Source organism: Ursus americanus, chromosome 9, assembly GCF_024610735.1.
Source record: "Ursus americanus isolate L20-20 chromosome 9, mUrsAme1.1.p, whole genome shotgun sequence".
Taxonomy (NCBI): domain Eukaryota; kingdom Metazoa; phylum Chordata; class Mammalia; order Carnivora; family Ursidae; genus Ursus; species Ursus americanus.
The window spans coordinates 57,257,877-57,281,671 of record NC_142135.1 but is presented as its reverse complement, the minus strand read 5'-3'; the positions used below and the strand labels follow the sequence as shown (position 1 = coordinate 57,281,671).

Here is a 23,795-nt window from a genome sequence, read left to right as displayed (position 1 = left end):
TTATCACTTTAAACTTCAAAGACAAGACCTTACAAATCTTTTCATTATATATCAGTTTAATTTATAATAGCATTTATTTTTTTATAAAAAATATTGGAATGTCTTGCTTTCTACTCAGAAATTACAGATTTTAGAAACATACTATATTTGCTTTTCAAATATAATTACATTCATGATGCAAAGACCATTGTGACTTCTACTTCCAGACAAGATGAAACAGATTTACTTTTCCCTATTCTTCCTGCTAAGTCTAAGTAAAAGCTCTGGATATTATATATAAAAGAAACATAAAAGGATTCAGAAAGCAGGAGAGAAGGAGGAAGAATCCAAGCTAGGGATTTCAAGACTCAAGAAACAACAGAATGGTGTATCCCTCAGTTTTCTCTTTGCCTCATGTTTCCTGGACTATGTGCTAGAGAAGCTGGCAACAGGGAAATGACAACGGATATAGAAAATAATAATAACAACAGTTAACAATAAAGCCCCAAGAAAATCTGCTCTATCCAAAGGGCCAGAAAAGGAATAAATTAGCAAGACAAAAAACATTTAGACAATAACTGCCCTATTCCAACCAAACACCATTGAAAATATGGCACCCCCATCCCCACACCCATCAGCAAAGGCCAGCTGGGGAGCCTAGACTTCTACCCTTGCCAGATGAATGAGGTGACCCAATTCCCCAACTAGGGTGGTGACCGAGAAGGCTGAAGGGGAGTCATAACTTTTATCCCTACTGGATTCCTAGGCTTTTGTCTCTATCTGGTGATAATGAGGCATGCTATACCTTCCCACTGGGGAGGTCTCAGAAGCGGCATAGTGAAGGGTCAGGACTTTTACCACTTTGCAGCTATAACACGTCCCCCTCCTCCCACCAGGGTGTCAACAGAACTCTACCCATAGTGAACTTCTATCCATAACAAGTAACAAGGTGGCACTCCAAGATCCCTAGCTGGCACAATGTCAGAGAAGCCTTACTAAAACAGAAGACTTAAATAAGAGACAGAGATTTATTATACCTGAAATGTCCAGATTCAATAGAAAATCATTCATTATACCAAGAGCCAGGATAATCTCAACTTGAATGAGAACAGACAATCATGAGATGCCACCACCAAGATGATGTAGATGTTGGATTCATCTGACAAGTGTTTTAAAGTAGCCATTATAAAAATGTTTTAAAAAGCAATTACACACACACTTGAAACAAATGAATAAAATGTAGTCTCACCAAAGAAACAGACGGTATAAGAAGAACCAAACAGAAATTTTATAACTGAAAAATAAAATAACCAAAATTAAAAACTAAGTAGAGAAAACAGAGAAAACATTTGGTAAACTTGTAGATAGAAACATAGAAATTCCCCAATCTGGACAACAGAGAGAAAACAGACTGAGAAAAATGAACAGAGCCTCAGAGATTTCCAGGACCATAACAAAAGATCTAATATTTGTGTCATTAGAATCCCAGGAGGAGAAGAGACAGTGATTGGGGCTAAAAAGAATTTGAAGAAATAATGGCTTAAAATGTACTAAATTCTGGTAAAAGATATAAGCCTACAGTTTCTAGAAGCTGGGCAAATCCCAAACAGAATAAACACAAAGACACAACATAATCAAACTTCTGAAAATTAAAGACAAAGAATAAACTTAGAAGCAAGCAGTAAGAGAGAAACAACTCCTGACCTACAGAGATGAAACAATCCGACAGCAGTGTCTCAGCAGAAACCATGGAGCCATAAGGAACTGGCACAGTATTTTGCTAAAAGAACTGTCAACCCAGAATTTTATACTGAGCAAAATTATCCTTAAGGAATAAAGGGGAACCCAAAACATTCTCAAATGAGTAGAAATTGAGTGTAAGTTGCCAGCCTACCTCCTCCAAAAGAATGGCCAATGTAAGGTCTTGAGACAGAAAGGAGATGATAAAAGCAGTGATCCTGAACTCAACTGGGAAGGAAGAAAAAACACAGAAAGGAGTAAAAACGTTGATAAATATACAGTAGACTTTCCTCCTCTTCTTGGCTTTTCTAAATTATGTTGGACATTAGAAACAAAAATCGTAAGACTGTCTGATATGGTTCTTAATGTACGTAATGGAGATATTTAAGATAATTGTATTACAAACATTTAGGGGACTGAGAATGGTACAGCATCGATTCTGTGATATTCTTACCAAAAATGAACAACCTCAATCATGAGAAAACATTAGAAAAACCCAAATTCAAGAATATTCTACAAAATAAGTAATCAAATTATTCAAAAGCATTAAGATCATGAAAGACTAAGGAACGGTTAATTGATTGGAAGAGATTTAAGAGACATCACACTAAATGCACTGTTGGATCCTAGACTGGACCCTGGGCCAGAAAGAAGACATTAGTAGGAAAAACTGGAAAAATTTTAATAAGATTACATCATCATTAATTTCCTGGTGTTGACAATTATACTATGGTTGTATAATTGTTAACATTAAGCTCTGTACTTTCTACCTTTCTCTAAGTTTAAAATTATTTTTTAAAGTCCACTATAAAAGAAAACCTTTAGTGCTTCAGAATAAAGGAGATTTGAAAGAGATCAAGCACCCATTAGAGTAGATATCAGATAAACAAGTTTTTTCTGTGCATATCGGAGTTTTATATTAAAAGAATCTTCAAACACAAGAAAAGAGAATCAGTGGAGATTAAATTTTCTTTTCATTAGAAAAATAAAGTCACTGTGCAATGTGGCACTTTCTACCTCTGACATAGTAAGGAAAAAGGATGCAGGAAAAAAAGTTTGTGGCATAAAAGCCTAGTAAATTGTAATATCCAAAGCATCCGACAAAGAGAAGTTAAAGGTTCCTCCTTAAGTTAGAGATCTAGAGAGAAAAAAAAATTGTAATAGAGGCCTAGTCATGGGAATCTTAGCAGTGGGGACCAAGAAACTTGAACCAAGAAATATCAATAAATGCTACCTGATTTCCAAAAGCTAAGAAGGAAGGTGCTGCTTAGGCTGCAGTAGCGAACACTACCTAGAACAGATTATTTTTCAGCTATTTTTATTTTTACTCTAGGACAATATTACTATTACTACCTGAACTTTCTCCTCTATCCTTAATGTCATTACAAAAATTTCCACTGAAATTACTTCTAATAGGGAGCAGGAACCAATAAATTCTATTAGGTTCTTCTTTTTAGCAGTTGACAAAAAAGTTGATAGAGAACCAGAAGAGACTGCTCTCCCAGAAGCCAAGAGAATAGAAAGTTTAAGATGAGAGACAAAGTCTGTACTTTGAGTCCAGCTAGATTAACTGCTTCAGAAAACAAAATTCAAAACTACGCAGAGGAATATAACAGAACCCAGAGTCTCTATGGTGTATTCTTGATAATAGGCAGGATTCAATCCAAAATTATTTGACCTGGAATCAATAGGAAAAAGTGACTCATACTCCAGTGAAAAGGCAATCAATAGAGACCAAATCCAATATATCTGATGTTGAAATCAGCAGAAAAGCTGTTTAAAGCACCTATTTTATCTCTTCTCAAGGATATAAAGGAAAATACATGCATAATGCATGAATGGATAGGAAATGTCAGCAGAGAAACCAAAACTTCAAAAAGAACCTTATGGAAATTCAAGAAATAAAAACACAATAACCAAAGTTTAAAAAAAAATTCACTGGATGAAGAAGACACACAGTGAACTTATAGATCAATAGAAATAATACAATTTAAAGTTCAGAGAAAAAAATTTTTTTTATGAATAAAGGCTCAGGAATCTGTGGACAATATTAAAAAAATATGTAATGGAGTCCCAGAAGAAGAAAAGAAAGAAAGGGGGCAAAATATTTACTCAAAGTAAATATGGCCCCAAATTTCCCAAATTTGATGAAAGCAATAAATATACAGTGAGTTCAACAACAGCCCCAAAACTTATGTCCAAGTCCTAACCTCTACATACTTTTGCTTGTGACCTTATTTGTAAATAGGCTCTTTACAGATGAAACTGAGTATGTCAAGATCATCCTGGGAGGGAGATAATATTTGTAACACAAAGGACTTACACCGAGATATAAAAAGGACTCTTAAAATTCTATAAGAAAAAAAAAAAAAATCCCAATTAGAAACTTGACAAAGATGTGGACATTTCACAAAGATCTATAATTGGCCAATAAGCACATGGAAGGAAGCTCATCATATGGGTCATTAGTGAAATACAAATTAAAATATAAATGAAATACCACTGTATTCTTATTTGAATAAGACTGATCATATCAATGTATGGAACCCTCATACATTGCTAGTAGGAATGTAGTATGTTACAGCATATTGAAAAAAAAAATCTGATAGTTTCTTACAAATTTGTATGTACACTTACCATGTGACCCAGCAAATTTACTCCAAGGAATTTTTCCAAGAGAATTAGAAAGATGTCTGCATAAAATCTTATACATGAATATTCATAAACAGCTTTATTCATAATAGCACCAAACTGGAAACAATTCAAATGTCCATCAACACATAAACTGAGAAACAGTTTGTGGTATATATCCATATAGTGGACTAGTACTTAATAAAAAACAACAACAACAAAACAAACAAAAAACCCTACTGATATATACAACATGGAAGAATCCCCAAAACATTATAGTGAGTGAAAGAAACCAGATGCAAACTGTGCATACTGTATGGTTCCATTTTTACAAAATTCCTGAAAAGGCAAAGCTAATCTTTAGTGACAAGAGGATAACCTGGTTACCTAGAGCCATGGGGAGTTGGGGAAAACAAGCTGCAAAGAGGGACCAGGAAACTTTTACAGCAACAGAAATATCCTCATCTTGATTGTGGTGGCAGTCACATGGTTGCACACATTTTTCGAAACCGTATAATAAAATGGTTGTGTCTTACTGTATGTCATTATAGCTCAATAAGGTTGATTAAAACATTAAAAATATACAGCTATCTTCGACACGACAGTTGGAGACATGAAGTCTCTTGCATATATTTCTCGTAAATAATCATAACTAATCTCACAATTAATTTCCTAGCAACTATTACCTTAGGATATTAACACCATTTGAATTTATCATATGTGTTTGGATGTCCCCTTTCCCTACTCCACATTCCACCCCCACACACCCATTTTTATGTTAGCTAAATGAGGGCAGAAACCTGGACTGTCACTTATGCTACACCAAGAAGTATTACTTGGCCCATGGCAAGTACTCAATATATTTCAGCTGATTAATGGATAAATGAACCCTTTACATCGTTAATATTCATAGGGAATTCCTAGGCTGTTATTCATTTTCCCTGGTCAAACTTAACTGTTTTTTTAAAAAGATTTTTAAGAGAGAGAGAGAAAGCATGAGCAGGGGAAGGGGCAGAGGGAGAAGTAGACTCCCCGCTGAGCGGGGAACCTGACGTGGGGCTCGATCCCAGGACCCCAAGATTGTGACTTGAGCCGAAGGCAGACGCCTCACAGACTGAGCCACCCAGGCGCCCCATAAACTTAACTACTTCTAGGCTTCAACTACATCTATATAAAGATGACTCTCCAAACTGTGTGTCCTATCCTTTCTTGCCGATCACCAGACGCACTTAGAACTGCCTACTGCACAACTTTACTGCAGGCAACTTCCACGTGTTTAAAATGGAACCCATCAACTTCCTCTAAGCTACCCTCTAACATAAAACCTTGCCTAAAACACGTCACATTCGTATTATCCTACTTTATTTCACTCACAAATTCTTGAAAAAATAGTCTCTATATCCTCAAATAGTCTCTACTTACTCTTCAACATATGTGAATCTTGCTTCCACCTGGAACAGGCTAGTGAAAGCGTCCCCGTAAAACCCAGCACAAGAGATCATTCGATTCTCTCAGTTGTACCTTGGACAAGTGTACCTCAGCCCCACTCCTCTATACCCACCAGCTCGGCCCTAATTCAATCTTGTTACTTCTCTCCTGGATTCATTCAAAACCACTCTAGTCTTTTTTGCTACCAGTCTTGTTTCTTTTGTCTAGTTCATGCTTTGTATTGCTGACACAATTATCTTCCTAAAATACAAAACCAATGTCAGTACCCTTTCAAAAATAACTCCATGGTCTCTGCCTAACAGCTAAAATCCAAACTCCCAGCAACACATAGCTTCTCAGTCTCCCTGCAAGCCACTGCCACTTTGACTCTAAGCATTTTCTGAAATACCATGTCCTTTTATGTCTTCGGTGCTCACCTTCTGCCTGCAATTCTTATTCACCTCAAAATTCTATGTGCTCTTTAAAACTTACTTCAAATGTCCCATCTGCTATACATTCTTCCCTAATTCCTTCAGTCAGAGCTGTTCACTTCCTATTTGTGATTCTTGACGTGACTAACCACAGCTCAAGTGAACACTTACCAGGTTACCTTTATTATGGGGGCAGAATTACATGCATTATTTCATGCAGCATGCTATAAATCTTTAATTGTTTTTTATCAAACTGTTGTGTAATGTTCAAACACCCCTGGAGATGGGACTAATTTATGGTGTTGGCCAACCTTTCACATATTGGTTTTATTTACCTGTCTGTCTGTCCCCAACTTGATCATAGCTCCTCCTGTGCCCAGTGCTTGGCACACCACCTAGCATGTGCAGGTACTTATGAGTACTGGCCCAGAGTGAATACGCAGATACTCCACTTCCTGTCCTTCAGTTAAATCAATTCCAGTATTCAATGGCCTCACATCTCCAGCCCGCTTAACTTCATATACATCTAATTCTTTTATATACTGAAATTATTGAAGACCGTCCATAATATAGCATCTATTTTTCTCTTAGTAAGATGTATTCAAGCTGTCACTGTGTCATCTTCAAACAGTAGTCCTTGTTTCTTCAAATGTCCCATTTTAGGACCTGATTCTGGACTTTTCTTATACTTAAAAAAAACGACAGTAATATAGATAAAAACATGTTGAAAGTTTTTCAAATATCCCTTATCTCTGACAGTTAAAGCTGCCTTTTGATGTGACCGAGTTAAGATAGCAGAACTTTTCAGACCTAAGATCTGTCAGGGTTTAAAATTAACTAGTAATTCTGCACGGGGAAATGAGTAAACTATATTACTAATAGGATGTTTTTACTTGTGTAGTCCCTCAAATGTGTATTTACATAATAAAATTTTATGTCAGAATAAAATCCACAGTTCCTTCCAGCTCAAGACAGTCAGAATTCTTAAATAACAGACTTGTTTATGAGGGCTTAAATAAATTTATTAATGAAATTTATGACTAAACCAAAACCATATCTAGAAGACCATGGACCATCACCTACTCCTACTTACAGTCCTACTTACAGGGATCAATCTTCAAACACTATACAATAGTTTGTTTTAAAATAAAATAAAGATGTGTAGCAAAAAAGCAAAAATGTGCCAGGCATTTCTGCTTGTGTCTTAAGATAACGTACATAATGCCTACATCGCTATCTAATATATAATGAGTCGACGAATGTCATTTTCATTTCCTTGTTTACCCATATATTTCTGATATAAAGCATGACCCTGCTATGTTAATTTTTCAGTTTGTAGAAATCCTTTCTGTGCAGTAATTCCACATACTGTTCTCTCTCTCTCAAGAATTGTCCTGGGTGAGGAGAGAATACACATGAAATTTTAACCACTGTCACTAATGAAAAAAAAATCTTAGACATAGCTGAATGCCAGAGAGAGGGAAATAGATCATTCTAACATGACTTAGAATGAGCACTGGTATATTACTACTAGCCGGACATGAAGAGGCTTGATGGGTACTAAAATCAATCTTAGGTCACTAAGTAAAAATTAAATCATTGCCAACCTTTTGTAGCAAAAGGAAATGTAGTTCACTTTTAGATGAAAAATCATTTCTTTTTCTTCAAAGACTTCATTTTCAAATGATTCCAAGTAGAATTCTTATGCAGAGCTGAAATCTCTTCTGATGCAAACAGAAAGCTACAGATATTTCTACTTAGGGAAAGACACACAACGACAGCCATTTTTTTTCTGTACCACAGTGGCTCATTTTAGAGCTACATCAAAGTCACTGTGGTAGGAAAGCCTCTTTCTGTGTTTGTATATTACCTTTTCTTTGAACTATCTTATGTGTCTTACTATGTGTGTGCTGGTACGTTAAGGATTAAGATGAATGTCTATGTCCTTCTAAGTTCCAGGCTATACTCTGCAATGATTTAGGGTGAAGTTAGTCCTGAACAGTTCATGCAGTAATAATGGACTATTCTACTCGAGACTTGCTTGATTCTTACCTGTATTATCGTTACTAATCACAGTATATGTTTATATGCATCAGGATTTCTTTCTTCCAACGAGAATTTTTCTCTATAGAGTTGGAAATTTCAGCAAAACGAGTTGGTAATTCCACTGGTTTTTACAGAAGCCCAGTTATGTTACATGTAGTCTGCATACCTTTGGGAGTTTGGCAAAGTATGTCAAATATAATGGTAACAATATAGTAAGTCAGTTTGCACGAACTCGGGTTGCCCATTTGAAGAACAAACCTGAGTTTTAGGGTCACTGTAGTAAGACCAAGCCTTGGGGAAAGTTCAAATACCAAACCAAGCTCTCCAAGGTTTTAGAAAGTAGTAAAGGCCAAATTCAAGAGGGATTTTTCAAGAGTGAGTGCACATCAGAGCACAATCTGTTGACCCCATGCCAAACCCACTAATGTGTTTTACTCACTGTACTCTGAATAACTTCTCTTCACTTTATACAGCCATTCATGTAACAGCGTAGATGAAAATTTGGGCTCAGAAGTGACATAGTGTTATGTTTCAAGGATAAATTTAAAATTGGGGAAGAAAATTTCTAAGTGGGAGAGTATATGTATATGCATGATTTCTTTCTCCATATTCTGCTTTTAGAAACTTACAAAGTTTAATTTATATTGCTCTTTGAAAAAAAATGAATCCCTCATTCTTCAAAAAAAAAAAAGCTACAAATAGCCACTTTGATGATAAATATTTGGAATATAAAAAATGAGGTACAGGGAAATGTAAAAAAGGGAAAGAAAAAAGGCTGATTCTCAGATTGGCCAGCTACCTTCCGTACTATATTCTCAATGTAATCTATATTAAGGTCATATTGTTAAACTGTTATATGCCATATATGTTAAACAAATATTTAAAAGAAGCTTATAACTATAAGAGAAGCCTGCTATAATCATATTAAACATCACAAAAGGAGACATATCTGTTGAAATGTATTAACTTTGAATTGTATTTGAAAAGAAAGTTTTTAATTTAAGTAGACATTTCAGTGCTTTCTACTGACATTTTCACCTTGCTGGAAATGGCACTAATATCTAAAACACAATAATAAAAAGCTCCTCTATGAAACACACTTTGATTTTGAAAAATAAACTGATTATGCTTGCACTAAGACAACAACTGTTTCTTTATATTCTTCATGTCGGAAAAAAACCCTCGTTTATAATATTTTACTCTGAAGGTTTCAAAATCAACACTGTTCAATGGAGGATGATCATAGAAAGGGACATAGAATAGCAAACTGAAATTAAATTCGTCTAGAAAGGATAATTTGCCAAAAGAATTCATTTTCATTTCCAATCAAATTACTTTTCTAATGACTCATTTAAATAAAGTGTGATATTATGATTTGCAGGAAATATATATTTGGTCTTCAACCCTTTTTTCTGACACTAGCTCCTCAAACCCTTGGAATTTCCTAAGCATTGAAAGTGACAGAGTTGTATGTTAAGGAGGTGATTTTTGAAAGCATCTATGGATGGGAGCTGATTGCCACTGGAGCCAAAAATTGATGAGGGAGTTGGAACTTCAGTTGCCAATGGTCAATGATTTAATCCATCATGACTGTATAATGAAGCCTCCATAAAAGCCCAAAACGACAGGGTTCTGAGAGCTTCTGGGTTGATGAACACATAGAGATGCTGGGAAAGTGGTGCACAGGAGAAGGCATGGAAGCTCTGTGCCCCAGCCACATACTTTGCCCTAGACATCTCTTCCATCCAGCTGTACTGACTTATACCCTTTCACAATAAACTGGTGATTTAGTAAGTACAATTCTCTGAGTTCTGTGAGTTGCTTTAGCAAATTAATTGAACCTGAGGAGGAGGCTGGAGGAACCTCTGATTTATAGCTGGTCAGTCAAAAGTACAGATAGCAACCTGGGCTTGACTGATATCTGATAGTTGGCGGGAGGTGGGGGTCTCGCAGGACTGAACCCTTGACCTGTGGGATCTGATGCTGTCTCCATGGAGACAGTATCAGAACTGAGTTGAAGTCTCAGACACCCTGCTGGTGTTCAGAGAATAATTACTTGGTGCTGTGTGGGAACCAACCCACCCCTACACATACACTAGAACTGGTGCAAGAACCAAAAGACAAAGGAACTGCCTCTATCTAATTATACGAATCTAAATTTCTAGTATCATTAGTATGGTAAAGCATATTAATGATATTAAAACTTAGAATAATGTAAATTATAACACAACAGAACAAAGTCTTCCACTTTGGTTCAAATGTACAGCATTTCAAGAATGTCTCTGCCGTAATAATTGTCTTTAAAAAGCTGAATAGTTTTGGCATTATAATTAAAGAGTATCAAGGTACATAACAAAGAACCTTGAAACACGTTGGTATAACTATAATTCAAATGAGTTTTTGTGAAAAGTGCTGAAATTATAGAAGCATATTGACTGGGCTGGACAAAATCTAAGGCTCACAGAACTGCTGACATAAAACTTCTCTTTCTAAAAAATAATAAAACAATAAGAACATTCAGGTTCTAAAAGAGGATAGTTAAAATGCACTCAATAAAACTTCAAAGAGACACATATTCATTTATGACGGGGATCCAAAGCTTGCATCTAAAATAAGATAAAAACTTTAGGTGAGCCCAAGCAACGATGAAAGAATTACCAAGAATGTGCAAGTGTGCAGTCACATTCCGCGCTGTGAAGTCAGCTTTATTAATAACTTTAATTGTATAATAATTTTAATTATTTTGTAGATTTAAGCAAAGGATGTGAGCTTAATAGCTACATTCTAGTGAGCAAATAAGCTTTCTATAATTTATAAATTTCAATTCAAGATTGGGTAATGAAAAAAATTTAAAAGTTAAAACAACTTAGTTTTCAGTACACTAATATATTTTTACTTTGTAATACAATATAGCTGTCACATACAATGGCTCGGATAGGCTTATGTCAAATTTCAATGGGCAAGGAAGGCCAAAGAAGGGTTTATACAATATTCAATAAGCAATAATACCTATTCAGTGTACAATAACAAAATAAAAAAAGTACTAACCTAGAAACACAGAAGAAGAATTTATTGTTTTTAAATTCCAGAAATAAAAATAACAGAATAGCATGTAATCCATAACAACCTGGCCCTATAATTTCTAAACTACAGTCCAACTGAAACATTTAAGAAAGAGAAACAGTCTACATGTTTTTCTACCAGGTAAAGATACCTGAGAAAGTTACCTATAAAGAAATAGGCTTTAAAACTCTTAACTACAAAGAACCTTTTACTGTGACATTATGAAGATATGCTCTGTGCCTGATAGGACACTAAGCCATTTCCCACAAAGCTTCTGTTCACTGCTCAGCTGCAGCTTGCAATCTACCAGTGACACAATATTTCACATCAATACCAAGCTCGTCCCACCAAAGCAGCAAAGTAATGTTTTAAAACCATCTGTTTATATTCATTAGTATGTAAAAATCACAGTACACAAATTTGGAAATGTTTAACTTGTCCATAAATAAGAGCATATTATTTTAGCATAAGCTTTAAAAAGAGGTCTGAGCAGTCAGCCCAATAATGGGGGAAACAGACTCTACATTTTGACTAAAGTAATTATAAAATTATAATTGTTATCAACACCAAGAAATAACAAATAAATACAAATTTAAAAAGTTAAGTAGCTCCTCTGGCAGCAAAATCACATCTACCATAATAACATCTCCAAGCAAAAAAATCAATTCAGAGCTTGAATGTATTTTGTGCTTTGTTTCTATAAAAATGCAGTGTTACTCTCAGACATTTCTAAATAACTAGATTTGTAAATAAGCAGTGAATTTCTTTTCATCACAGTTTATTTCTAGTTCATTGTGTGCAGATTATAGAACTAAATTATTAGCTTTTTTCCAGTACTTTAACTGTATGAATCGAGGTCTTTTTATTTTAAACAGTGATTTATTGTCATTCTTAAGGTAAACAACAAACACAAATTCTAAAATTTTAACTTTAAATTAAGTGTTTAAAATTTCAGACGACAGAGCCAATAATTGGTAACAGCTTCTTCAATTTCATGTTAATAATCTAATTAAAAACACTAACGATTACCTGGCAATAGATTTGAAAGAATCGGGTTTCTGTGAAGGCAAACAAAAAAACCATGCAAAATACCTGCCAAAACACATGATCTTCTTTCTGATTTTATATCTAAACTTGTAAAATATTTATAAATACATGATCATTCTACACAATACAGAGCTTCTAGAGCATTTCTAAAGGAAATTACAGTTTTTGGTCTTAAGGAATAAGACTGAGATGGAAAAGGGGATGAAAACAGTGAAATCTGAGGGTGCAGCACACTCTTTCTACGCATGAGCACACGGCTGTTCATCCAGTCCGGTCAGCGATTACAGTTCAGTACGTGAGTTTCAAGGCAACTAAGAAATCAGAACACGGGTATCTCCTTTTCCTAGAGTTAACAATTCTTTTAAAAGCTCTATCCAGAAAGGACTGTTGGGTGGGGTTTTTTTTGGTTTTTTTCTTTTTTCTTTAGGGGAACAAAGAATAAATAGGGGAAAAAAGTTTCCATCCCCAAATTCATATACACAAGTTCAGTGAGCTGTGAGCTAGAGTCAGACTGACCGTGAAACAACTGTTAGTACCATGACAGGTGCTACCCTAGACAGTTCAAAACATGATCCGCTACAACAAATACATGTTTTTATGCCTCAAACAACTAGAAAGCATGTCATTATTGTTCTAAAACCATGTTTAATTAACTCCTAAGATTAAAATAGAGTTCTAGGATGTTGTACCTTCATGGTATACCTGAATCGTTACTAGCAATAGAATGCCAACTTCAAAACTGCTATGAAGTAAAATCATCATTTGAAAAACTCAGCCTTATTGTAAATGAGGGAGAACTTAGTGCTAAATACTAATAGCAAATGTATGAAGGCAGAATTTTTGTTTGTGGAAGACAGAGTGAGGAGTTAAATGCACCCAACCAAGACCAACTGGAAGACAGAACAGAAAATTAAAAATATTTCAAAAAAAAAATAATAACAATAAGAGGAAGAAGAAGGAAAATGGAGGAGAGCCAGGCAGCAAAAGATGAATGGATAGAATGAAAATAAAAGAAAATGAGGCACGTGCATATGGCTCTCTTTTTTCTGACCTCTGTGTTCCTAATACTTTACAATGTAAGTGGCATATAGGCCACACTAGCAGGCAAGGATGAACTTTCTGATGGATAGAGATGAAGGATTTGGGGCTAATGAATTTGTTTTCTTGTTTTTGTTTTTGCTTTTAATTCATACCTGAAAGCCTTGAATCCTTGCTAAATATTCCAGTTGTTTTGAAGGTTGTACTGGAGAACAAGGGGGAGTAGGAGAACTTCCTTTTAAACCTATGGCTTCAGCTGTAGGAGATGTTCCATTCATTAGGAGTTCCCTGGCAATTGTAGCTGAACTATTCGATGTGGGAGATATACTGAAGAAAGAGCTTGAGGGTTGGTTCATATCTTTGGGTGACAAATAGCCTAGAGTAGTGCCAGAGATTACTTTGTGGCGGCTGGCTTCCATCTCTTGATAAACATCAGGAGACAAATGAAGAATTCCTTTTGGAGCTATAAATAAAATGAAGGAACATTGTTATTACCTTTAAAATAATTAAAATAGAAACATGTTACAGCATTATTAACTTAATGATTTTACTTGGTTTAGTAACAAAGCAGTAAGAAACTGTCAATTAAGCAACTTCCTTATGGTGCTGAGGCAACTGCAGCCTCAATTTAGAGGTGAATAACATGCTTCAATATTCCCAAATCAGAAGTTTAAAAAGATCAGGAATGTGCTGGGTCTTCAACCTGCAATTTAATGTTTTATCATCTCATAAAGAGACATGAAACCCCTAACATATGCAGTAATTGAGAAATAGTAAGTAAAATGAAGGCTGAATCAGTCCAAATCATCTGAGGTACAAACTCACATACCTGATGGCCTACAGGTGCTCTTCTCCCCATAAGGGTGTCCCACAGACAACTCTAACTCATGAACATTTCAAAAAGTGATAGAGTATCTTCTTCCCAAAACTAGCACTGTCTCCTATCTTGTTCATCTCATTATGATACCATCTATCTGCTCAGTTGTCCAACCAACACTTCTGACAACCATCTCCGACTCTCCAATACATAAGCAGTTACCATATCCACTCTAGAATTTGTCCCTTCATCATCAAGTGTGTGAGTTCAAGCCAGACTATGGGCAGGTTCTGATAGCAAGAGGAGTGAGCCTAGGGCTCTGTTATCAGTTGGTGGGGTTGTAAACATAAAAAAGAAGCCCTTTCCTTTGACTACCATTTGTCTCAGAGATGTTTCACACTGCATTTCACACTGCATGTTCTAATGTCTTTGGATCAGATATTAGCAAATCTCAAATCATGCTATCTTTTAAAATTATTGAGAAATCACCACTGTTGGAGAATGTGCTCTGACAGACACAACTTAATTCTCATGCTCTTGCCTCCCTTTCCCCTACCATTAACTTTCTGATTCAAGGCTTCCATGTTTCTCACCTGGACTACTGTAACAATCACTAAAAGATTTCATTGCTGGGCTCCTGGGTGGCTCAGTTGGTTAGGCGTCTAACTTCAGCTCAAGTTATGATCTCAGGGTCCTGGGATGGAGCTCTGCATTGGGCTCCCTGCTCAGTGGGGAATCTGCTCCTTCCTCTGCCACCCCCCCTCCTGCTTGTGCTCTCTCTCTCTCAAATAAATAAAATCTTTTAAAAAATGGTTTCATTGCTGCTAGTCTCCCTGGTGTCCATTTCCCCAAATGTCTATAACATAGCCCCAAATAAAAGTGTTCCATGATAAATAAACCTAGGAAATAACGCAAATGATCTCACATACACACACCCTTACCTTTTGGAGGATTAAAAATGCACATTAGCGTGGTAGAGACTGAGAAGTTCAGAACAAAAATCTATTCAACTTGGTTTAACCCAGGACTTCACAAATTTATTTTATCCAATTTTTAAAATTTTAATTTTAATTCTAGTATACTTAACATACACTGTCATATTGGTTTCAGGTGTATAATATACTGATTCAACAATTCTATATCCTAGTGTTTTACATAACATTAATAACAACTAACACTTTGAAAAATGCTAAGGCTAGCCATTTTCTTACTTTCACGTCTTTTCTGGCTTCCCATCACTATACTATTAAATCCAAACTCCTTGGGATGACATATGAAGCCCTTAATCATCTGGCTACTCCTTATATTTCTATTTTCATCTAAATTCTTCATGAAGGGATGCTTGTGTGGCTCAGTCGGTTAAGCGTCTGCCTTCGGCTCAGGTCATGATCCCGGGGTCCTGGGATCAACTCCCGAATCAGGTTCCTTGCTCAGCGGGGAACCTGCTACAGCTCCCCCGCCTGTGCTCTTTCTCTCTGACAAATAAAATCTTAAAAAAAATTTTTTTTTAAATTCTTCATGAAGATCCCATGCTCCAGTTATGCAGATATATTCACACTTCTTCCAACACTCCACGTTGTTTGATCCCATCACATCTTTATTCCTATTGTGCAGTTACACATACACCCGCACACACATAGTTAAGCTCTCCTATTGAGAGGTTCCAGGCACTGTGCTAACCAATACGGTCCTGACCCCCAGTCAGGCTCAGTCTGTTGGGGGAGGAAAATGAAAGGGATAATATAACATGGTAGGCGCCTCAGTAAAGATGGATCTAGAGAGCAGTGGGAATGGGAAAGAAGTACTAGGAGCTCAGGAAAGGCTTCGTGGACATGACGCTGACAGCAGAGAATATAGAAGAATAAAGCCAAGGAGGAAGAGAACTGAAGGCAGAGAGACCAAGGCGGGGAGGGACCAGCAGAGTGAGTGTGCCAGAAAACCTTGGGCAGTTCCTTAGCACCAGGGCATGAAGAGAGAGGTGGGAACTGCAAAAGGTTAAGGTGGAGGCAGGCAGGGGCCAAGCTCCAGAGACTTTATCCTGATAGCATCAAAACATAAGACAGTTTTTTTCTTAATTTAGCTCAAATTATTTTATGGATTTTATGGACTGACTTTATGCCTTTGTGTTAGTTTTATAATCAGGAAAAAATTTCAATAAAAAATATTAAAAGAAAACACACATCAGAAAAATACAGACAAATCTCATTAATCAGAGGAAACTACTATTAACATTTTGCTTTGAAGATACGCTTTTAGTCTTTTTCTTGTATGAACTTTTTTGTCGTTGAGTTGAAAAAATGTTAAAACATAGGAATACCATATGATCCTGTTGTTTATAAAACAATATACTTCTACTACTAATATTAAGGCATAATATTTCATTATATGAATTATTTCCTTAAACAAGTCCATATTGTTGGACATCTAACTTGTTTCCAAATTTTTGTAATTATAAACAACATAGTAATGAACATTTTTGTTTTTAAATCCCTGTTTACAAGAAAATTCATTTCCTTAAGTTAGAAGCAGAATTGCTGTTCAAACAATATGCATTTTAGGTTTTTTTGACATTAACAATTTGCTCCAAATTGATACAACTCCAAAAAAGCTGTAAGAATTTCACACTCCTATATTAATATATGAAAGTGCCTTTTTTTCCTATTTTGGTATTGGATATTATTATTAAACAATCTTTGCCTCTGCTTTCTGTATGGATAAGTGAGAAGATTTTTAAAAAATACCCAATACGAAAACAAGAAAAAAGGTACTTTCAGCCCCACCCCCAGACCCCTGGGGAGGGGAGAGGAGCTAGAGATGGTCCACTGGCTGATATAATCAACCTTGCCTATGTAATGGAACCTCCATACAAAATCCCTAAATGATGAAGCTTGGAGGGCGCCCGAGTTTTTAACATATTCACGTGCTGGGAGGGTGGTGCACCCCAATGCCAACTGCTGTGCTCCAGAGCCTTCCGGACCTCACCCTATGTACCGTATCATCTGGCTGTTCATTTTATATCCTTTATAAATAAAAACAGTGAATAGTACATAAAGCATCTGCCTAAGCTCTGTGAGCCATTCTAGCAAATGATCCAATTTGAGGAGGGGTTGTGGGAACTCCCTAAATTGACAGCCAACTGGTGAGAAGTAGAGGTGGTGGCATGGAACTTGTGACTGGCATCTGAGTGGGGCTGTCTTGTGGGACTGAGCCCTGATCTGTGGGGGGTCTATGTGAATTCTGGGTTGTGTCAGAATTGAGCTGAACTGTATGACACCCAACCGGTGTCTGGAATATTGGAGAACTGGTTGGTATGGGAGAAAAAAATCCTCATATATTTGGTGTCAGAAGTGCTGTAAGTAAAAACAGTTCATATGTCAAAATTGATCAAACTATAGACATTCTGTGCAGCTTATTATACTTCCAATTATACCTCAATAAAGTTGTAAAAATATCTGCCAATTTGATAAGTGAGATGTCTTACTGGTTTCTGTTTCTTCACGAGCTGCATAAATACCATATGTAATTCTTATTTAAAGAATAATTTAAATGTTATGACTCTAAATTCTACACTCAATTTAAGAAATCAAGAAACTAACAGCATTACTCCAGTATTGTTATTACACAGCAGTAATGGGCTTGCCAATAACAATATTATAAAGCAACACAACTGCTCCCTCAACACTCCAGAGAGGCATTACATCACAGTGTAAGAACTCATGCAGAGTTCAGGCTCCCTTATTCTACAGTAAAGCCTGAGTTGACTTTTCTTCATGAATAAAGAAGATTCCTTTCTACAGAGCTCAACTAATATAATAGTTGTTGAAAGACTGTAAAGACACATGTGGATTTCGGTGGTCAACTACCGAATGATTTTTAACTTGAATATTGGTAACAGAGCGTATGCATTGGTCACAATTCATTTACGTTCTTCCTGTTGTAAATTTAAGTAGCTTTTCAGTAGGGTAAAGACATGAAAGTAGAATCAAAGAGTAATTTAGGCTATACATATTTAAGGACTTTAACTTATTTTGCCAATTAGGCCTCCTGAAAAGCTATACCAATTTATACTTCTAGTAGCAGTATGTGACTAGACCTGTTTTCTCATGCTTCTGTTGAAACAGGTTTTAGTTATTCTAAAGAATTATTGGCACTACAATATTTCATTGTTATATTGATTAACACTTATTTAATTACTGTGCAGGATAAACTCATGTAACCACCTTAGGCCTGTGCCTTCTTTTCTGTTAGTTTGGACGTCAGTTTTGCTCATGGACTTCAAATGTATTCCCCTTGCTCAAGCCTATTACATCCTACTATATTCAAGCTCTCTCCGAGGATGTCCTTAACCCATTTTCCCATCATCTATCTTCTGTCCTTGACTTTGCCTTTAATACTCTCATGTTGGTACTACTGGTCTGTAACCAGTGTACACAGCTACACTCTAGATACAACACTGGCATTATGCTAGCCCTTTAAATGAAATTATCCCACTTAATTCCCCACAACAACCAGATGAAATGGGCATTTTTATTTCTCTATATTAGAAATGAAAAAGTTGAAGCATGGAACTCAGCCAAGGTCATATGGATAGTACAAACCAATGCTAGAATATGACTCCAAGTAGTCTGTCTCTTGAGCCAGGAGACCTGAACATTACATTAAATGGCCTCCTGAAAGAACAAGTAGGGAGCTAAGAGCAATGCCAGGCCAGCTCCAAACACCTACGTTTAATCCAGGAATTAAACTCCGTGCCTGGGGTTAGCCCGGGGTCGACTCTAGGGCTGATCCATGTCACCGTGGGTGCCCCTAAACACTCCAGAGACTGCCTCGCCAAAATCTCCCTAACATATGGATGTTCAAACAGGACTTTGAAAGCCCAAACTTGCCAGCAACTGTGACATCTTACAAAATGAGGAAGGCTGGGCCATTGTGCCCACTTTACATGTTTTTCCCATTAGATTTGTGCTTCTTTCTAGTGTGTATGCAAACCCTCTGGTTCACGCAGAACCTCCCGGAGCCTCTTCGTGGAGCTCTAGTCCTTAGTGGAAGAGCTGCACAGGACATTTTGAATCAAGATCTCTTAAGAGGTTTTATCACATGTGCAGATAAGCAAACTCAGGAGAACCGTGCCTTCCAATGTTCAATAACGTCCTAACTCTTTGAGAGAGGCTGAAGAACATGAGTGTTAATGAGCAGTTAAGTGGTATCATGGTATCAGAACAACAGGGCAAGCCAAGATCATGTAGGGTAAGAAAGATGATGTTATTACACTGGTGCAAATGGTTAATGCCAGTCTATGAGGAAGGATTTCTCTGCAAGTCCATGGAATGAATACATAGCTATTTCTTCGTAAAATCGGTTTGTCACTTTTTATATTAAAGCTTTGAATTTTTTGAATTTTTGTCACAAAACTGTTGGACTAAATTTTTTTTTAAATAAATATTCAAATACCTAATACTACTCAGGTCTCCTTTTGCCACAGTGAGTTTTACATAACAAAAAAATCATAATCCACATAAAATAATTTTTTAAGTGAGACAAGGAGCAGACTGGTGGGATGGCAGGTTCCTCTGACTGAAATTTAGCACATGTGGGTAGACTCTGCTTCTCCTGAGATACCATCATGGACAATTCACCAAATATTAATAATAAAGTCAATTATTTGTGTATGTTTTGAAAGCTGATGCCTCAGATTTTTATTCCTTCTCTGATCAGAAAGAATATTTTGTTGGGGCACTTGCATAGCACAGTGGGTTAAGCGTCCGACTCTTGGTATGAGGTCAGGTCCTGATCTCAGGATTGGAAGATCAAGCCCTGTGTCAGTGTCCACGCTCAGCACACAGGCTGCTTGAGACTCTCTCTCCCTCTGCTCCTCACCCTCACCCTCTGCCGTTCTCTCTCTCTAAAATAAATAAATAAATCTTAAAAAAAAAAAATAAAAGAATATTTTGTTTAGTGCTACCTGTTCTGCTTCCTGATTAGCACCAATTATTTTAAAGCACCCCTCAATTTTTTGAACTGGTTGTCTGAGAAGTTGCTTGGTTGCTACCGGCAAAATTAATTCCCAATGAGTTTTGTTTTTTAAAATCTCTTGTCCACAGTTTTAAGTGGTGGCCGGGTATAAATATGTTATGTGGCTCATCTTCCTGTTGATAAAGAAAGGTAAGTCCACCCTGCTAGCATTTGCTGCTCACTGAATTTCCCTTGTGTGTCCTGATGGTGGTAACGTCTCTTGTCATCATTCTAATCTGCTCAATAAACCTTATCTTTAAAGTTTCAGAAACAAACTATAATTCCAAAAAATCTTAAAACCTGGGAAATGGACTGCTGTTTCAAAACCAGAAATCTAAATCTGAGAAAAGCATGAGCAACGACAACATGATTTATCAGTCTTACAATGATTTTTAAAAATCATCTCTATGAAAATTCAGGAAATCCAAGTAAGGTCTATATTCGACTTCACTGTATTGTACCAGTATCCATTTCCTAGTTTTGTTAATGTACTGTAATTATGTAAGATGTCACCATTGGGAGAAGCTGCCTGATGGGTACATGTAAACCCTCTGTACCACTTTTACAGCTTTAAAAAGTTGGAAAAACCCAATTATAAGAAAGCACTGGGTTTTTTCAAAAATTTTTTTTAAAGATTTTATTTATTTATTTGACAGAGAGAGACACAGCCAGCAAGAGACGGAACACAAGCAGGGGGAGTGGGAGAGGAAGAAGCAGGCTCCCAGCGGAGCACGGAGCCCGACGCAGGGCTCGATCCCAGGACCCTGGGATCACGCCCTGAGCTGAAGGCAGACGCTTAACGACTGAGCCACCCAGGCGCCCCTAAGAAAGCACTTTTATGTTGCTCGGGGCCTCTCCCTCAGTACAGAGATCCTAGAACAAGATCCTGCTGAGACATCAAGATAGGAAGGACAGTGGCACCAGCACTAGATGTGGCCCTGAGAACAAGCAGGGCTGGCACTGTCAGGGCCTGCTCCTTGAGTCTGCAGCTTTGACCACGGCCTCTGCCTAATGCAGAGTCCCTGGCTTCCAGGCTCTGGCCTAGAGGCTGGTATTCTTTCTTTCCCAGGGAAGCTCAGGGCCATTTATTAGATGAGCACATATGCAGCCAAGAAGGAACCACTGGACCACCATGGTCCTCCTCCTGGAGTGCACGGACAGTCAATCCATCTGCATGTTCTTTAGCTACTAGGCTGATTGGATCTTGGAAATTTCCGCTTCTGGCAAAATGTAAGAGACTCTTAACTCTAGGAAACAAACTGAGGGTTGCTGGAGGGGAGGTGGGTGGGGGATGGGGTAAATGGGTGATGGGCATTAAGGAGGGCACTTGATGTAATGAGCAACAGATAAATCACTAAATTCTACCCCTGAAACTAATAATACAGTGTATGTTTACTAAAGAGAATTTAAATTAAAAATAAAAATAAATAAATGAATCTCCATTTTCTGCTGTCCTGTTGTTGAGATACAGTGGAACAGGGTGGCACTTCTCCCTTTCCGCACACCTCAGTATCAACCTGTCTTCCAGCTGAGGCTCAAGGGTCCCTAGTTCTGCCTAATTTGTAAGTCAAGTATAAACTATTTAGGAGGAGACAAAAACCAAGTAATGCAAAATTTGAAAGAAATTTTTCTGCAAATCAAACTAAAAAGGGAAAATGTTGGCTAAAAGCAATACAATGAAAAAAATAAAACAGGTCAATAACTCGTCAGAAGTTTTATTTTTTTTTAATATTTTATTTTTTTGAGAGAAAGAGAGAGAGAGAGCAGAGGGGGAGTGAGAGGGAGAAGCAGATTACCCCGAGCAGAGAGCCAGACGTGGGGCTCAATCCCAGGACCGAGATCATGACATGAGCCAAAGGTAGACAACGAACTGAGCCACACAGGCGCCCCAGAAGTTTCTTTTTTAAGGTCAATTTCAGAATCAGCTTGGAAGGTAAAGTTCTCTTAATCAGCAAACATTTGATCACATCTCACATTACAGATGACACTATAGCTGTTCTGTTAAAGAAACAGCTACATTGAAAAAGATGTCATTACTGAACTAATGAATAAAATGATATATTTTAATGTGCTCACAAAGCATAACTTAAATCAGTTGGGGGAACCAACCTTGTTCTTGCCCTTAGAGTTGGACAGCACTAATTTTGTTAATTTGTGCATTTTATTGGTCTTTTCTCTTTTTTCTTTCTTTTTTTGGGAGGGCAGGGGCTACATTTAACATGATATATGTGAAGTCATTACCTTGGTGAATGCATATGAATTAAATTACTGACAGAACTTGTTGGCAAGGTAGGAAAGTCTTCTGGTGAGCACAGTACCAAGAGGGAAAAGAGCTTAGCACAGCCGTGAGCCACAAAAGGTGGGATCCCAGGGAGAGGCCTGACAGGAGCCCGTGACACAGCACCCAGCATACCTCAGGGGGACTGTGCCTTCATTATTTCAGCTGTGCAATGGGGAGGAGGGGAACAACAAAATGATAAATGATAACTTTTCCTTAAAAAGCTAAAAACAAACAGTAACAGTAACAGCAACAAAAGGTGTTTTTGAATTTTTTTAAAAACAAATTTTAAATGAACTGGGAAATGCCTTTGGAAAGCTTGTTCCACTGCACAAATGTCCACTATCTTAGCGAAGGAAAGGGGCTAGTCAAGAGCTTTCAAACCCAGGAGCTGAATTGGTTTTTTTTTTTTTCTTTAAAAAAGAAAATTTAGAAATAGATAATGACAAAGGATAAGGACCTGAGTATGGTGAGTAAATTCACAATTCACCTTAATAAAGTCTCAGTTGGCTTATGTAGAAGAAAGCTGCTCAAGGCTCAACATTTTCAGTAAAGACAGAACTGTGAATATTTCTACTGAGTAAGGCAAACTTATACTAAAAATGAAGTTTGAAAGCAGCTTGTGAAGATAATGAGCCGCGTTCAATTATTCATTTATTTAAATGGCATTAAAATGTTGCTGATAAAATAAAGATCATTAGTTATTTTTCTTCACAGAAAAAAATCCATTAGTGACTATTTCCTTAAAACTGCAAAAAAAAAAAAAAAAAAAAAAAAACAACTGAAAAACGGATTATATAAGCCCTCCATATGATACAAACGACCAATCTCTCAGCAGGAAGAAACACATACTGAAATAGCCGTCTACTGCAACAGCCCCGCACTTTGCACCACACTATTCCCCTGCTAGCACCCCAAGCATCTGTTCCAGACAGCTCATAAAACAATAATAATTATAGATAAAACTCACACAGTCCTTACTGGAAAGCAAGCTTTGCATGTATTAGCTCAGTAATCCTCACAATGACCCTCTGTCACAGGAATTACGATTATCTCCATTTTTACGGTTGAAGGCCTTGAGGCACAGTAAGGTCATGGCGACCTCTCAAAGTTACAGCCAGTAAGTGGCAAGCCTTGGGACTGCAACTAGGCATCTGGCTTTGGAGTCAGCATGTGTAACTACCGTTCAATCAGTAAAACAAATATAAAACCAAAAATTATTATTCTTTGCATCTGTATGTTCAAGTTCTGTGCAAATGAGTCTTGAATATTCTAACACCAGAAC

The 23,795-nt window shown here is 37.0% G+C and overlaps 1 protein-coding gene across 24 annotated transcripts in view; it reads right to left on the bottom strand.

Annotated features, from left to right (window-relative positions):
* The window catches only part of STAU2 (staufen double-stranded RNA binding protein 2), a 312,861-nt gene that overhangs the window by 107,865 nt on the left and 181,201 nt on the right, over positions 1–23,795 (bottom strand). For all 24 annotated transcript variants that reach the window (XM_045810157.2, XM_045810160.2, XM_087864805.1 and 21 more), the window contains one exon: positions 13,559–13,866. In XM_045810157.2, coding sequence (XP_045666113.2) covers positions 13,559–13,866 — 308 coding nt within the window. The remainder of the gene's footprint in view (positions 1–13,558; positions 13,867–23,795) is intronic.